Source organism: Furipterus horrens, unplaced genomic scaffold (genome assembly GCF_987537825.1).
Source record: "Furipterus horrens unplaced genomic scaffold, mFurHor1.1.pri manual_scaffold_13, whole genome shotgun sequence".
NCBI lineage: Eukaryota > Metazoa > Chordata > Mammalia > Chiroptera > Furipteridae > Furipterus > Furipterus horrens.
Window position 1 is genome coordinate 32,371,118 of NW_028327183.1, and position 15,859 is coordinate 32,386,976.

The 15,859-nt window shown below is 53.8% G+C and overlaps 2 protein-coding genes across 9 annotated transcripts in view; one reads left to right on the forward strand and one right to left on the reverse strand.

Moving 5' to 3' along the window:
- Positions 1-40: 40 nt before the first annotated feature.
- Positions 41-10,508, forward strand: CTU2 (cytosolic thiouridylase subunit 2). Of its 3 annotated transcripts, XM_090261214.1 has the most exons (15): positions 42-159; positions 1,014-1,088; positions 5,654-5,732; positions 5,984-6,043; positions 7,164-7,224; positions 7,718-7,827; positions 7,995-8,257; positions 8,329-8,464; positions 8,649-8,780; positions 9,300-9,391; positions 9,476-9,579; positions 9,671-9,818; positions 9,961-10,027; positions 10,153-10,211; positions 10,304-10,508. In XM_090261214.1, exons 1-15 carry the CDS (start codon positions 95-97, stop codon positions 10,377-10,379), a joined length of 1,527 nt encoding a protein of 508 aa, XP_090117340.1. In that variant the 5' UTR covers positions 42-94; the 3' UTR covers positions 10,380-10,508. The 3 variants fall into 3 exon arrangements, with proteins under 3 accessions (XP_090117342.1, XP_090117340.1, XP_090117341.1); XM_090261216.1 differs by lacking the exon at positions 10,304-10,508 and having other exon boundaries at positions 41-159; positions 9,654-9,818; XM_090261215.1 differs by lacking the exon at positions 42-159 and having other exon boundaries at positions 1,018-1,101; positions 10,304-10,505.
- The window catches only part of PIEZO1 (piezo type mechanosensitive ion channel component 1 (Er blood group)), a 65,374-nt gene continuing 59,986 nt past the window's right edge, over positions 10,472-15,859 (reverse strand). For 5 of the 6 annotated variants that reach the window (XM_090261210.1, XM_090261211.1, XM_090261209.1 and 2 more), the window contains 10 exons: positions 15,616-15,830; positions 15,316-15,474; positions 15,090-15,237; positions 12,304-12,492; positions 12,015-12,107; positions 11,744-11,916; positions 11,548-11,670; positions 11,394-11,473; positions 11,114-11,303; positions 10,472-11,028 (listed from right to left, as the gene is read on the reverse strand). In XM_090261210.1, coding sequence (XP_090117336.1) covers positions 10,779-11,028; positions 11,114-11,303; positions 11,394-11,473; positions 11,548-11,670; positions 11,744-11,916; positions 12,015-12,107; positions 12,304-12,492; positions 15,090-15,237; positions 15,316-15,474; positions 15,616-15,830 — 1,620 coding nt within the window. In that variant the 3' untranslated portion in view covers positions 10,472-10,778. Of the gene's footprint in view, positions 11,029-11,113; positions 11,304-11,393; positions 11,474-11,547; positions 11,671-11,743; positions 11,917-12,014; positions 12,108-12,303; positions 12,493-15,089; positions 15,238-15,315; positions 15,475-15,615; positions 15,831-15,859 lie in introns of those variants that run through there. The other variant, XM_090261212.1, reaches the window with a different exon arrangement.

A 15,859-nucleotide genomic window follows, 5' to 3' on the forward strand; every position in this document is an offset into this window, starting at 1 on the left:
CGCTGACGTCTGAGAGAGTCACGGCTGCGACGGGGCTGCGGCAACGTCATCAGTGTGCGCTGCGCCTCCGGGGGCAGCTCAATCCTGTGAAGCCATGTGCCAGGTGGGCGAGGACTATGGGATACCTGCAGCGAAGGGACCGCTGCTGCCGCGGTCTAGGTAAGAGCTGGACGCCACACCCGTCCCTCCGGTACCCGGCGCCCACACCCGGCAGCGAATCCTGCCCTGAGGGCCCCGTCGCTCTTTGCCATCAGTCCTGGGCACTGCGCCGCAGAAAGCCCAGAGACCGCTAAGGCCGAGCCCAGGAGCCCAGGACCTCGCTCTGCAGCACCCGGGGAGTGCCTGTCAAGCCTGTGGTGAACACCGGCAGGAAGGGGCTCCCTTTGCTCGCCCGCACCTCAAATTATTGCAGTCATTGTGACAGCTCTGCCACTGACCATACTGTCTGCCCTTACGGAGAGGTGAAGTCGGCTTCCCCGTCGTTGTCACCGAGTGGCTCCCTGTCTCCCGTCCAGAGCCACACAGAGCAAGTTGTCGCTTTTCTCGTGCCAGCCATGGAGGGATTGAGAGGTGGCCTTTATGTGCCCCCTGAGCTGGCTTTAACAGATTGACAATCTCCAGGGCCATTGTCTTTCTCTCAAATTGGTAGTTTGGATAAGACACAAGCCGTGGTTTATGTGTGTACAGCCCCCCACATTGCCTCTCTTCTATACCAGGTTAGGGTGAGAAATAGGACTCTGTCTTTCTGAAGCCTGCTGAGAGGTGTGTGTGTGTAATATGTGTTCTTTATTCTTTAAATTTTTTTATTTATTAATTTTTAGAGAGAGAGAGAGAGGGAAACATCAATTTGTTGCTCCACCCATTTATGCACTCATTGGTTGATTCTTGTATGTGCCCTGATGGAGGATCAAACCCGCGACCTTCGCATATCAGGACAATTCTCTAACCAACTGAGCTAACTGGCTAGGGCTAATCTACATTCTTGTTCTCTCTTCCCACACACGTCTCCAAAGCTGTGACCTAAAGTGTGTGAAGTGCAAGGAAGGCCTGCCTGTGGTGGTGATCCGAGCAGGAGATGCTTTCTGCAGGTGAGGCCTGGAGGTAGGTAGGAAAACCTGGCAAATGGTCTTGCTTAACCCCCAGGATTGCCTCCATTTCTGTGGCTTTAGTTCTTGCTTTTAGGAGCATGTAATATTAATTCTGCTTCTAATGGCACTCCGGGTGACTCTGGTGTTGGTGGGGGAAGTATTGGTTTCCTGTGTGGGTAACATTCTCCCATCATTCAGCTATGGATCAGGTGGCAGGAAGGTATGTGATGAACTTATCAGGAGAGTTGGCAGCGAGAGTGAGTCAACTGTAGGTGGGATGAGCATTTCTGGGCAGCTAAAACACATCTAGGAGTAATTTGGAGCATCCTGGGATCTTGGGCAGGTGCTCTGCTTGATGCCTGTTTCACTGGGTTGGTCAAAAAGTCCATATGGTTTTTTCTGTAAAATAAAAGACACATTTTTTATTTCCCCCAATAATTTTATTGATTTGGATATTTTGAATATGTCAGCTAGCACCTGCATAGTATAACATTGATTGTTCTCAATTAATGTCTCAATTTGATCACTATCAACTTCAACTGGTGTACCTGACCCTGGAGCGTCGTCCAGTGAGAAATATCCAGCATGAAACTTTGCAAACCACTTTTGACACATTTGATTAGTCATAGCACCTTCTCCATACACTGCACAACATTTTTTTGTGTGTTTCAGTTGCCTTTTTATCTTTGTTGAAATAATAAAGCATAATAATATGTTGAAAATGTTGGGTAATTTCTTCCATATTCAATATTAAAATGGCTACACAAAAATTCACCAATTTTGATTTTTTTAATGCACACTGAGATGACAGCTGTCACAATACAATCTATAACAAAATTGTTTCAAATGAAGTTAAAGACAACTAGGCTCTACTAGAGCCATCTTATGGAGAAAAAATATACACAGACTTTTTGACCAACTCAATACTTGTGAGGGACAGAGGAGTGGAAGGCAGACCTAGCCTTCGTCCATTCCTGGGGTCCTTTGGACAGGAGCAGAGGCTTATTCTCAGAGGGCCCTGGCCACCCCCATCAGGTTCTGTTTTATCTGAAGCTCTTTTGTGCCCCTGTCACATCGCACTTGAATCATAACTTCTATGTCTGATCACTTTTACTAGAGTCATAGCTCCATGATAGCAGGGCCAGTCACCCACTTTGTCCCTGTTAATTCCTGGTAATGTTGCATGCTTTGTATAGCAAATGAACATTTGCTGAATGAGTGACTGGCTTACATCTTTAAACTGGTCTCCAAGAGTCTGCTTTCTAAAATGTTCCAAAAAGGAAACTGAAGGGACTGAGTAAATTGTTTTCCAAAAACTTCCTCATCCCCAAACATCTTTTTCCCAAAAAGAGCCTAGTGGACTTGGTGTGTGCTTAGTAGAACGAGGTATAGTATATGCCACCAGGAAATACATTTTAGGCAAGGAAGCCACAGCTTTAATCACTTCAGAGCATCTAAAAATGATCATCTCTCCAATCTGCTTGGAGAACTCGCTGATGAGAGGAGAGGATGCAGGGCTCCTTTGGGCCCAGAGCTCCCCCACCTGTGCTTGCTCTATTCTTTTTTTTTTTTTTCAGATTTAATGTGTTTTATTGATTAAAATATTACATTTGTGCCAATTTCCCTTCCCTCTGCTCCCCTCCACCCGGTGGCCCCCCTCCCTCCAGTTGTCCCCCCCTTTTAGATTATGTCCATTAGTTGTGCATACAGTTCCTCCCAACCTCTTTCCGTCTATTCCATTCCCTCCTACCATGATCACCAATTCCTATATCATCTCCCTCCCTCTCCCCACTCCCCCTCCCTGTTGACCTCCCCCCAATATGCTTCCCGTACCCACAGTTCCTTTTCCACTCTCGTTGCCTGTTTAGTTTGCCTTTGTTTCATCTCCCTAGCTTCTGTTTTTTAAACCAGTCCCTTTAACATCTCATATAACAGTGGTTTGGATCTAATGAACTCTTTCAGTTTTATTTTGTCCTGGAAACACTTTCTCTGTCCTTCTATTCTGAATGACAATTTCGCTGGATAGAGTATTCGTGGTTGTAGGTTTTGGATTTTCATTACTTTGAATATTTCTTGCCAGTCCCTTCTTGCTTGTAGGGTCTCCCTTGAGAAGTCAGCTGATAGTCTAATTGGGACCCCTTTGTACATAATTCTTTTCTTCTCTCTTGCTGCTTTTAAGATTCTCTCTTTATCTTTAATTTTTGACATTTTGATTATAATGTGTCTTGGAGTGGTTCTCCCTGGGTCCAGTCTCTTGGGAACTCTCCTTGCTTCCTGGACCTGCAAGTCTATTCCCTTCCCCAAGTCTGGGAAGTTCTCCTTTATTATATTTTCACTCAATTTTTCAAGTTCTAGTTCATCTTCCTCACTCTCTGGCAAACCAATGATTCTTATGTTGGGCCTTTTATAGCTGTCCCAGAGGTTTCTGATCCTCTCATCGTTGCTTCCCATTTCCTCTCGCTGCATTGGTTGACTGCTTGTTCCTTCTCCATATTCCAGTTTGTTGAAATGAACTCTGGATTTTTTTTCCTCACCATCTGTCTCGTATGTGGTTTTGTTCCTTTCGTTATGAATGTTTTTCGCTTCTTTCTTATCTTTTTCCTGCTCTTTTGTGAATTCTGTAAGCCACCTGATAACAATGGCCCAGAACTGAGCCTCTGACAGGTTTCTTATCTGTTCATCTGTCAGGTTCTCTATCTGTTGCCTGGTGAGTTGTGTCACCGGGATTTCTATAGTTGTCTGCCTCATTTTGACAGATGCGTTTTGTTTTCTTGGGCTGGCTATAGGGGGCAGTGCCTGCGTACGCGTCACAAATCAGCGACCGGCGCCTGTCTGCGACCTATTTCGCAGCCCTGTGGTGCTTTCTTTGGGGGCGGGGGTCCAAGATGGATTCACACAGTTATTCAGCTAGGAGACCGGGATCCGTCCTCCCGCCCCCCTGGGCCTCACTGTTCAAGGCGATGCGGTGGCTGCTCTCCCCAGTGCTGGGGTCGCGCACTGCCAGGGGCTTGACTGCCGCCGGGATTTTTCGCCGCCCGCCGCTGTCTCAGGTGCGACCGCAAACAGCACTGCCCTCTTTAACTCTTACCTGCCCAAATGGCACCGCTGGTTTATAACTTCATATGTTGGGCTTCCGTGTAGTTTTATTTTCTGGAATTTCTAGTTATCCTTTGTTTTGAAGTAGTTGTATTCCTCTCTAGTTGTAGAGGGAGACCTAGCGTGTCCGTCTAAGCCTCCATCTTGGCCGGAAGTCCCGTGCTTGCTCTATTCTACGAAAAGGTGGGAGGCTGACTTTCTGGTTGTAGCTGTTGTCAGTCTAGGTTTTGAGATGTTCTCTCGGTGACTGTGAGGGTCAACACAAGTGGGAAACCGTGGCTGAGCCAGAGGGAGAGTGGTTTCAGGACACTAGTTGTGCAGAGAGGACACGGAGTGGGGCAGCCACAGGGTGATCCCCCCGCCCCCACCAGTGAGCATCTGTGTTTGCTGGGGGAGCCTCACCGCACCCGAGCTTCCTGGGAGTCACTTCCCATGGCTGGTCACTTGGGGTCCCTAGAGCTCCAGCATTTTCAACACTGGATTGAGTTACTGTCCTCAGAGGACCTATGGGGTGTTTGGTCGGCCCCTTAAAAAGAGTTTCTGTCCTGTGTAGGAGGCATTGCTGTGGACACAAAGATGTCTGAGCAGGTAGAAGGAAGCAGATGGGGCAGAGTCCCAGGCTGGGGCAGTGTTGCCCCTCTGCTCAGGGTGCTGGTCTCCACCCTGACTGCTGGAGTTGCCAGGCGTGTTTTAAAATGCAGGTGCCTCGGCCTTATCTCCAATATACTGTGACATAGTTGGTGATTCTAATGTGCAGTTAAGGCTGACAGCCTCTGACCTAGTGAGCCCAGGAATCAGCTGGAAGGTTTATCGGAAACACAGGTTTCCAGGACCTATCCTGGAAGTTCTGACCGATGAGTTTGGGGAAGAGCCCAGGACTCTGGTTTTGCAGGAGCTTCCCGGGCATTTCTGGTCCTGGTGGGATCAGAGAACTAGAGAAAGGCCTGTGTGGAGCTTCAGGATGCTGGGTCCTCACAGCCTGCCCAGTGCTTCCCCATCCACTCCAAGAGGTAGCACTTCTCTCTGTGGGAGTCTTGGAAGGGGTCATCAGCTCTGCTTAGGAGAAGGTTGGGGTGGCCGTGTCCTGCACATGCCTGTGTCCATCTGTTCACCAGCTGGGCCTTTCAAAGTGCCTGTGGGTGCAGGGGGCACCAGGCTCCTGGCCCCTTAGACATCAGTTCACACTGGTAAGGATTGTGGGGGTGACTCAGGTGGGCCTTCCCATGTGGTGTGAGGCTCATCCTGGGGCAACCATACCTGGTGAGAACCCCTTCACGCTGGCATCTGGGCAGAGCCTCAGTGTCAAGATGCTGCTTTTAGAGATGGAAGTTGGTACAAGAAGGAAAAGGTAAGTGAGCAAGCACCAGACTGCTGCCCTGCAGAGGCCAGTATAAGCAGCTTCCCCAGCTCGGCATGGAGGGTGGGAAGCCTGAGCCATGTGGCCGCAGCCAACGATGCTTTTGTTGCAGGGACTGTTTCAAGGCATTCTATGTCCATAAGTTCAGAGCTGTGCTTGGAAAGAACCGGCTGATCTTCCCAGGAGAGAAGGTATAGTGTGAGCCGACTCCTCTGTGGAGTCCCTGACTAGGCAGCCTGGCCACCTGGGCCCTGGCTCTGTGCCTTTGCCACCCTGTTTGCAGGCAGCCTGTTTCAGCTGCACCTTGCCAGCTCTTCCCTGCTGTCCTGCGCCTGGACTCTGAGGATGAACCCATGTTTGGGGCCGCCCACAGTGGTGGGGGTGGGCGAGCATGCTCATGTTGGAGATGTGGCATGCTCTAGCGATGTTCCTTCTCTCCCAGGTGCTCCTGGCGTGGTCTGGGGGGCCTTCTTCCAGCTCCATGGTCTGGCAGGTCCTTGAGGTGCGTCTCCATGCCATTCTCCTAGGCCTAGGCCACCGCCCAGCCCTGCTTGAGGGCGGGGGGTCAGCCCTGGAGGGTTCTCGGATGTGTATACAAGAGGTACACTAGCCAGGAGCTGCATCCAGAGTACCCAGCTGTGTCCCAGTTTAGCGCCCTGTCCATTTGTTCTACTATAGAAAAGTAATCACTGGGAAACGGATGTCTCAGGGGTCAGGCGGAGCATCACTCAAGGTAGCTCTGAAGCCATGGGCTTCCCCTCAGCCTGGGAGTGTGTCGGGGTCAAGATGTGGAAATAGGAGCAGGTGCCTTGGGAGATAAAAAGTGGCTTGGCCCTGGCAGGTCTGTTGAGAAGAGGGCATGGCAAGGGTGTTGCCAGGTGAAGCAGTGTTGCTGGAGAAAGCAGCTTATGTCAAGGTGGGGAGGGAAGAAGGAGGGCGCAGATGAGAGACAGCATGGGGCCTCTGTGCCGGCTGTGTCAGCCTGCCCAGATCCCAGCGCTGGGGGCAGTTATGGCTTCCCCCGGTGGTGCTGGGGCATCTTGGAGGCCTTGACCTAGGGGTGGGACACACAAGGACCTTCTGCACTCCCTGTGAGGGTTGCAGACTGGAGGTACTGGCAACATGGCTGCAGCCATGGGGTGGTGGTCTGTGCTGGGTCCTGGAGGTGCCCAGGGCTCTAGCGTGACACATCTGCTCTCACTTTGTGTCTCCTAAGCCTGGCCAGGTGACGCGAGATAAGCACCTCCTCCCCCAAACGTTTGGCATTGCTCTTCCTTCTGATTAGTGATGCCTTGCTTTTGTTGTCCTGTTCTATACTGAGCAGCCAGAGGGGCTGGGGCAGGGGGCACAGATGGCTGTGTGGGCCCAGCTGCTTTTCAGGGCCTTGCCAGGAGCAGGGACAAACTGGGACGGGCGGGTTTTACAAGGGAGAGCTCAGCTGCCCAGGCAGGGCCAGTCTGAAGTGAGTCGGCCACATGGCTTCCCTGAGCTGCCTGTCCACTGCAGGCGGGGGCCACTGCCCCTTCCCTGAGGGCACTCAATCCAGAAGAGAAGGGTCTTCATAGGCAAAGTGTCTGTGGCTTCAGGCTGTGAGGCTGAGGACCAGTCCCTTTCCTTTTCAGGGCCTGAGTCGAGATTCTGCCAAGAGACTGCGTTTTGTGCCAGGGGTCATCTACATTGATGGTACGTGTGGCCATTTTTTCTCCCAGGCCTCAGCTGCTTGGGGCGGGCCTTCTGAAACAGCTGGCTCTGTGCCCGGGTCGAGGCCCCCGTGGGGGCATTTCTCTGGAGACAATGCACATGTCCAACAACAGATGGCACTGCTGTTGTCATAAGTCAGACCATCAGAGAATCAGGCAGGAGCATCTGCCTGGCCTCCTCTGCAGGGTCTGGGGCAATCAGTGAGTGAGGCAGGCAAGTTCACTGCCCAAGGGGCCGGATGCTAACCTTCCCCACCCTTTCCCTCCCCGCCCTGCTCAGCCCCTCAGCCACTGCACAGAACCCAACACCCACTCAGAAAATGCTCCTCCAAGGAGAAGTTCTGCAGCCTGTGGTTTTTACAGAAACCTCTACCCTGCAGAGCACAGCCTTGAGGAGTTTCTGCTGTGTTGGCCTGTCCTGCCTGCCAGGGCACTTCTCCTGTAAGCCGTGACTCCATTCTGCCTGCCTGTTTCAGAGGGCGCAGCCTGTGGACAGAGCCTGGAGGACAGAGCCAAAATCCTTGCTGAGATGAAGCTAATCCTGCAGACAGTTGGCTTCCCCTGGCACATTGTTGCCTTAGAAGAGGTGTGTGGGCCTGCCCACGAGAAGGGCCCCTGGAGGATGTCCACGATGGGTGCCTGCCTACTTGTTGGGGTGTGGCTACAGGTCTCCTGCTGGGGCCCATTCCTCAGTATGTACAGAGGTGGGCCTGGGCCTCATACGACCTTCTCCGCCCTCCCCCGCCCTGCAAGGTGTTCAGCCTGCCACCATCTGTGCTTCGCTGCTTTGCCCAGGAGTCCTTGGGGACCAAGGGGGCCTACAAGGCAGCCGTGGACAGTTTCCTCCAGCAGCAGCATGCACCAACCCAGGGGGAGGTTCAGCTGAGCCAGCATGGTGCCCTGAACCCCCAGAACCCAGCTGTACCACCCTCAGCTGCCCAGACCGAGGGTCTGTCTAGGCTGTTCAACTCAGTGAAGACACTGACAGCCAAGGAGGAGCTTCTGCAGACCCTGCGGTGAGCCTCCCTCACCCCCTGGTCCTGGCCCTGCCCAACCTGGGTCTGAGATGCCTTGCTCTGCTCTGCAGGACCCACTTGATTCTGCACGTGGCCCGGACCCATGGCTACTCCAAGGTGATGACGGGGGACAGCTGCACCCGCCTGGCCATCAAGCTCATGACTAGCCTCGCACTGGGGAGAGGGGCCTTCCTGGCCTGGGACACGGTACTTGGGGGCAGGTTGCATAGGAGCCCCTCCCACCCTACCCCTTAGGCCTCACTTGAAAGTAGTCTTGTAAATCAGTCTTGGGGTCTCCCTCATGGAGGAGGAGGCTGTGACTCCCCAGCTGGCAGGGAGGGAGGGGGGCCGGGAGCTTGTCAGCTGGGTACCGTGAACAATATTCCCCCAGGGTTTCTCCGATGAGCGGCACGGTGACGTGGTGGTGGTGCGGCCCATGCGCGACCACACACTGAAGGAGGTTGCTTTCTACAACCACCTGTTCGCTGTCCCCTCTGTATTCACACCGGCCATTGACACCAAGGTAATGTGCAGGGACAGGACAGAGGTCACTGGCACAGCTTCAGTGGCCTAAGCTGTGTCCACACCAGTCCTCTGGCCTCAGTGCTTGCCACCTGATACCATAGAGGCGTCCCTGTGCCATAGTGGTGTCCCTGTGTCCCCCAGCATCCTTGGGCATGCCTTTGACTTGGAGGACAGACTGGTGCCCTCGAGGGGGTGGGGGCTCACAAAGAGAGGAAATTGCTGCCCCCAGGTGCTCCTGTCCCTGGGAAGGTAAGGTGCCCAGCTGGGGGGTCATGGACATGATGGAGGGGCAGGATGACCTTTGTCAGAAACTTGAATTTTTTTATGTAACTTAATTTTTAATAATGGCTGTGTATAGTAACAGGGACACCGTAGAAGTGTATGCCCTGGTTTGCTGCAGCCCCAACACGGCAGACTCTTGGGAGCTGACTGTGTGGAGAAACTTACGGTTGGGCCTGGGGGCTGTCCCTCTACACCAGGGCTGCTGCTGCAGCCCCCTCCCTCTGATTGTTCCTAGGCCCCCGAAAAGGCCAGCATCCATCGGCTCATGGAAGCCTTCATGCTCAGGCTGCAGGCCCAATTCCCGTCCACAGTCAGCACTGTGTACAGGTCTGTGTGTGGACCCATGGAGGGTGGGCAAGAGCAAGGTCCTGGCCCACCAGTGGTGAATTTATGCCGTCCCCACGCTTCCAGGACAAGTGAGAAGCTGGTCAAGGCCCCTAGGGATAATGATGCTGGTGGCCACCCAGACCCCCGCTGCCTGCTCTGCATGTGTACACTGGACATCGACACTGCTGGTCTGTGTCACAGCTGCTCGGGGCGCTTGGGTGGAGAGGGTATTGGGGTTCAGCAGTCCCTGAGGTCTCCTCAGTTCACCTCTGCTTGCAGATAGTGCCACGGCTTTCGGGGCCCAGACCTTACACCTCTCCCAGATGCAGCCCCCCACCCCACCAAGTGAGGCACCCACAACACCCTGCTGCTCTGCAAGCATGGGCAGAGCCCAGGGCTGCTGCCAGGGGGCTCGGCCCTGTGGGAGGTGAGTCCCTTCCCAGACCCTCCCACCCCACAGCTGGTCCCTTGCAGCTACACAGAGGGCGGTAGCACACCCTGGTACCAAGTCCTCAGGCCCTTTGCTGAAGGGCCAGGGCCAGGCACACAGGTCCACTCTGCTCTCACAGGGAGGAGCCCCGGGCCCGTGTCATCGAGCAGCTTTGCTATGGGTGCCGTGTGAACGTGAAGGACTTGGTGAGTGGACGCCTGTCCTGTGTTGGTAACAGGAGCCCTCCCACCCCTTGGGGTGAGGTGGCAGGGTGGCACTGGCTTGGCTTTGTGCCAAGCAGCCCCTTGCTCATGCCAGTTCTTTCTTGCAGCCCTCCCTGGACCCCCTGCCACCCTACATCCTGACGGAGGCCCACCTCCGCAGCCAGAGGTGCTGGTACCTGCTATGCTGGGAGAACCTGGGAGGGGCTCTTCTGGGCATCAGTACCTTCGGCCTGATTCCCACTGTGTGGCTTCTCCCAGGGCCTGGGTCTTGCAGGAGATGCAAGAGTATCTGGTTGAGGACAGTGATAATGATGTGCCGACTGGTGAGAGCTGAGCCTGAGGATGGACACCCAGGACCACAATGCTGAGACCTCTGACCTACTGGAGCGAGATGGCAAGGACAGGCAGGCAGCTTATTATCATCCATTTGTATAAATAAAAATGATTTTAATTAAAAAACTCTACAGTACGTGTGGGGGAAGGAGGGCTGGGCCCCCTGGCCCAGTGTGTCTGGGCCCGGGCCCAGCAGGGACGACGGAAAGGGACAGCAGCCCCGCGCTGGGCCACGGAGGGGCCACAGCTTCTTTCTGACAGCAGCATCAGGGCTCAGTGGGCCAGAAGGACCTGTCACAGCTCGCGGCCTTGGACTAGGGTATCTGCTCTGCGGCCCAAGGAGCACTGCCCTGCGTGCCAGGCCGGCTCCTTCATTCACGATGTGCAAGGAGCCTGGCTCCTACTCCTTCTCGCGTGTCCATTTGATCATGGTCTCCGGTGAGCGGTACAGGAAGATGAGCTTGGCATATAGCTCCTCTTCTAGCTCCAGCTCCCGCGTCTCCCGCACCAGGAAGATGTCCTGGCAGAGCTTGAGGATTCGGTCCACACACGGCAGCTCCTCGAACATGATGGAGTGCGATATCTCACTGAAGAAGCCGCGCACAAACTTGCCGATGACCAACACAATGGACACGTAGAGCCCCATGATCCTGCCAGGCAGGGGTGAGTGAGTCCTGGGGGCTGCTGCCCACAGCCATACCCCAGCCCCTAGGCCCCATGTCACCACATACTCACCCATAGCCAGCCAGGAAGCCTAGGCTGGGTGGGCTGACCTTGTCGTTGAAGATGACCATGGGCAGCAGGTTACAGTCAGTCTGGCAGTCCTGGAGCTCGATGACCCACCACTCAAGGAAGCCAGCAGCCCCCGAGCCCACACGCTCCCTCCGCAGCTGGATGCGCACACCGAGGTAGTCAGCCTCCTCATCTGGGTCAGAGTGGTGAGACAGTAAGGGCCACCACCCTCCTCCAGGACAGTGGCTGCAGCCCAGCACCACCCTCCCCTAAACACACTCACTGGGCTGCAGCTGCTTCACAGGGTTGGCTTCAGGCCCATTGGGGGCACGGATGTACTTGGGGAAGAGGTTAGGGATGACCCTATGGGAGGAGTCCAGCGGGTTAGGTCTGGCCCAGCCTTCCTGGTGCCCCCAGGCCCCCTGTTCTCCACTCACACTGACTGGTCCGAAGTGCCCTCCAGCAGGCTGGCCAGCTGCCGCCGCTCAGTGCTATTAGGAGCCAAGTCCAGGGTGTGCTTCTCGTTGGTGTATTCTACAGTGCCTCCCTTGGCCAGGTCCCTGCAAGCAGGGGTGCAGCGTGAACCACCCAGGGGCACACCCCACCCCGCCTCAGCCCAAGCCCAGGACATACCTCTGGAAATTCCAGGTGAAGCGCAGGGTGATGTCGGCAGTGCCGTTGTACAGCTCCCGCTTCATCTGGGCCCGGCTGGGTGGGCTGATGCGCCACAGCGCCCCGGAACTGCCCTCGATCTGTGCTATGACAATGTCCTCAGGGCTGTACTGGCTGATGAACTGCATGGCCAGCTGGGTGCAGGGCGGTACCTCAGTGGGGTGAAGCCAGGCCAACCCTCCCCCCAAGCCATCCAGTCCCCCGTGGGGCAGTCAGTGTGGGAGCTGCTTACCGGGTGGGGGTCAAACTGCCTGGACAGCTCCTCATAGGCCTGGGGTGTGAAGGGCACAATCGATGGCTGCTGGGCACTCATGGTGAACAGGGGCTGGGGGTGAAAACAGTGATGTGGTGCTGGCTCCTAACCCCCCAGGTTGCCAGCACCCAGGCCCAGCTCTGCACAGCTCATGAGGACTAGAAAGCAGAGGAGTGGGGTGGGGACTGGCTGGCCAGAGCCCTCAGTGTGCCAGCAGAGGCTGCACCTGCACTGCTTCCCCTGGCTGGAGCAGAAGGTGGCTGCTCACCTCATAGCCACCCAGCTTGAGGGTGACGGTGACATCAATGGGCTGGTTGACGACGCCAACAACAGAGCGCACCAGGGACATAAAGAGCAGTGGGAACCAGATGATGGCCACGAGGAACAGGATGATGAGGCCACCCATGCCATACTTAACAATCTTCTTCTTCTTCTGCCCCTTGGGCTGTGGGTATTTCTGGTGGGGGGCAAGATGCAGGTCACCTGCTCAGCTCTGCCCTTGCCCTGCCCTCCTTGTGCAGGTATCCATCCCTGCTCCCGGGCCACAAGCACTGCCCCAAACCCCTCCCTCCCTGCTGCTCCCAGAGCTGTCCTCCATGCCCTGCCACATCCATCCTCAAGGCCATGGTCTTGGGCTCACCCAGGGGCCCCATAAAGTCAAGCCTTGATTGAACAACCAAACTGGCTGCAGAGCTATAGCAGCTAAGACTGGTTTTGAACAGGACAGGCAGACATCAGTGGAATGGAGATTTTGAGCCCAGAAACAAACTTGCACATAGAGACAAAGGTGCCAACCACTCAGTGGGGAAAGGACAGCTGGACATTCACATGCAGAAGAATAAAGGTGGACCTTCATCTAACACTGTGTACAAAAATTAACTGTAAGACCTAAATCAATGAAACTCTTAAGGGCAAATCTTTGCTACCTTGTATCTGGCAAAAGTTCCTCAGATCTAACGCCAAAAGCATGAGCAACAATAGAAAAAAAATTAAACTAGACATTATAAAAAATAGACTTTTGTGCTTCAGGGGACTCCATCAAAAAAGTAAAAAGACAACTTCCAGAATGGAAGAAAATACTTGCAAATCGTGTATCTGATAGTCTAGTATCTAGACTATCTATAGAACTCTCAACTCAATGAAAGGTATCGATGTGCCCCCTTTTGTTTATCCAACAGTTGTTTAACACAAGGGAAAAAATGGGCAAAGGATCTGAACAGATATTTCTCCCAAAGATGGACATGGTCAATAAGCACATGAAAAGATGCTCATCATTAGCCAATAGGGAAATGCAAACCAAAACCACAAGGATGGGTAATAAAAAGACAATTAACAAGTGTTGGCAAGGATGTGGAAGAGACTGGTGGGATGGAAGTGGTGTTGTCACCATGAAAAACAACTACTTGAAAGTGAAACTGAGAGTTACCTCACGACCCAGCAATCCCACTCTTATGTGTCTATCCAGAAGAAATGGAAACTTGTGTTCACAATTTCGTAGGTGAATATCTATAGCAGCACTTTTTATAATAAGCCCAAATGTCCATCACCATTTGGAACTGTTGGACAAACAAAAGGTGGCATGAACCCTAGCCACAGACCAAGCCCCAGCGTTAACTGTAACCTGGGCGCTAACACTAGACTTAGCCCTTATCCAACACTAACACTAACCTTAACTCTAGCCCTAACCCTAACCTTAGATTTTGCCTTAGCCATAGCCCTAGCTCTAACTCTATCCCAAACGCTAAAAATAACTAACCCTAGCACTATCCCTAGCTCTAAACCTAACTCCAGTGCTATCCCTACCCATAACACCAAAAAAAAAAAAAAAAGAAAAAAAAACGGGTAGGAGGGAGTTGGCATATTTACACAATCAGCCATAAAAAGAGATGGGATTCTGACACAAAGTACAACATGGATGAATCTTGATAACACACTGAGTCAAAGAAGCCAGTCAGAAAAGGCCAGACATTGTGGATTTTGTTCATATGAATGTCCAGTACAGGCAAATCCATGTTAGAAACTAGATGGTGGCTGCCAGGAGCAGAGCCATGAGGGGACTGGAGAGCAACTGCTCATGGGTACATGTTTCTTTTTAGAGTAATGAGCATGTTCTAAAATTGACTGTGGTGATGGTTGCCCTGGCTGGTTTGGCTCAGTGGATTGAGCGTGGGCCTGCGAGCTAAGTGTCGCTGGTTCGATCTTCCAGTCAGGGTACATCAGAGAAGGAAAACTCTGACTCCAAAAAACCTCCGCTGCCTTGCGGCATACCTCTTCAGGGGAAAGGCTAAGGGAGTAAACCCCGACAGAAAATCCGGAGCCGGAGTCCCTAAGGTGGTTTGACGTTGTAGTCAACACCGGCAACTCCTGCGGCGCACCTGAAGCCAAGCAGTATTGACTCTGTCTTTCCCTTGGACCCTTCAGCTGCGAAGAGAGGGGGGGTCTGCTGCATGGGCAACAGCAGACCCTCCATATCACCCTGCCCAGGCTCTGTAGCTTCAGCTTCACTGGAGAGGACACCCCAGCGTCATCGCAAGATGTCGATTCAACACGGGAGGAGACAGATACCGTGTCACTCCCGAGTCGGACTGCACAGCCATTCTCGGCGGTGCAGATAGACTCTTAAGAAGCTACACCATCGTCTCTCGAGACGGACGGCTGCCGACGACGATGGTTGCACAACTCTCAATATACTAGAAACCACCAAATTGTACCCTTTCAACAAATGAATCTTGTGGTGTATGAATTCTCTCTCAACAAAGCTGCTAAAAAAGAACAAAAATTCAGCTAACATTATGGAGAGGCCTCTTCCACTGCGCATTTGCTCAGACCACTCTGCTGACTGTCCCTAACAGGGCTGAAGTTGCTCTCCCCTCTCTAAGAAGCCCCTTCTGGCTGTGAGGAAGAGTTCTAGAAATGTTCTGTGGCCACACAGTGGCTTTCTGGCCTCAGGTTGTGAACCCAGGGAGGGGCCACCAGTGTTGTCTGGTTCTCGCAGTGCCCGTCTGCCCCAATGGGGAGACCAGTATTCCCTCTCTACTGCCTTTGGCCTGGCACCTTTTCTGTCTCTCGGCTGCATTTGATGATGAAGATGTTGGCATAGATGTCCTCCACGCACATCCAGTTGGACAGAGACAGTGTGGTGTCTGTCCATACCCAGTCCATCACGGCCCGCAGCTCCACCAGGAACGGCACCAGCCGAAACCTGTCCGAGACCAGGAGACCCATCAGGAGGGGCCGAGAGAGGGCAGCCTGGATCCTCCCTGGGCCAGCCCACACTCACCCCTGGAAGAGGAAGAGGTTGAGGTGGTTGTACTTCTTGGTGAGGAAGTTGCCGAGGATGCGGGTAGGGTAGCCACAGCGGATTTGGTAGGCAGACAGGGCGAAGTAGATGCACTTCACGAAGTACCACAGCTGGGCCACTGCGTTCTGGCTGAACATCCTAGGGGGGGGCAGGAAGCCCAGATTAGGGCACCCCCACCTGAGTCCAGCAGCTGGAGCCCCACGGTCCCTGAACCCAACTCAGGCTCTGCCAGGCACCACAAGCATGTCTGCAGATTGGGCCTGACCCCCCGGCACCCACCTCTCAGTGACTGCTGGCAGGATGAAGAACATCCAGAGGTGGATGGCCAGCACCAGGACCACCTGGAAGGCCAGCTTGCCCAGCACGGTCTTGCGTAGGTAGAGGGCACGGTCAACGACCATAGTGCTGAACTGGACCAGCAGCATGACCAGGAAGGCCTCAGGTACCTGGTCATCCGACAGGGAAGACGTGATGTCCGTAGCCGCTGAGTGCTTCTGTGGCCGGGAAAGAAAAGGTCAGGGAG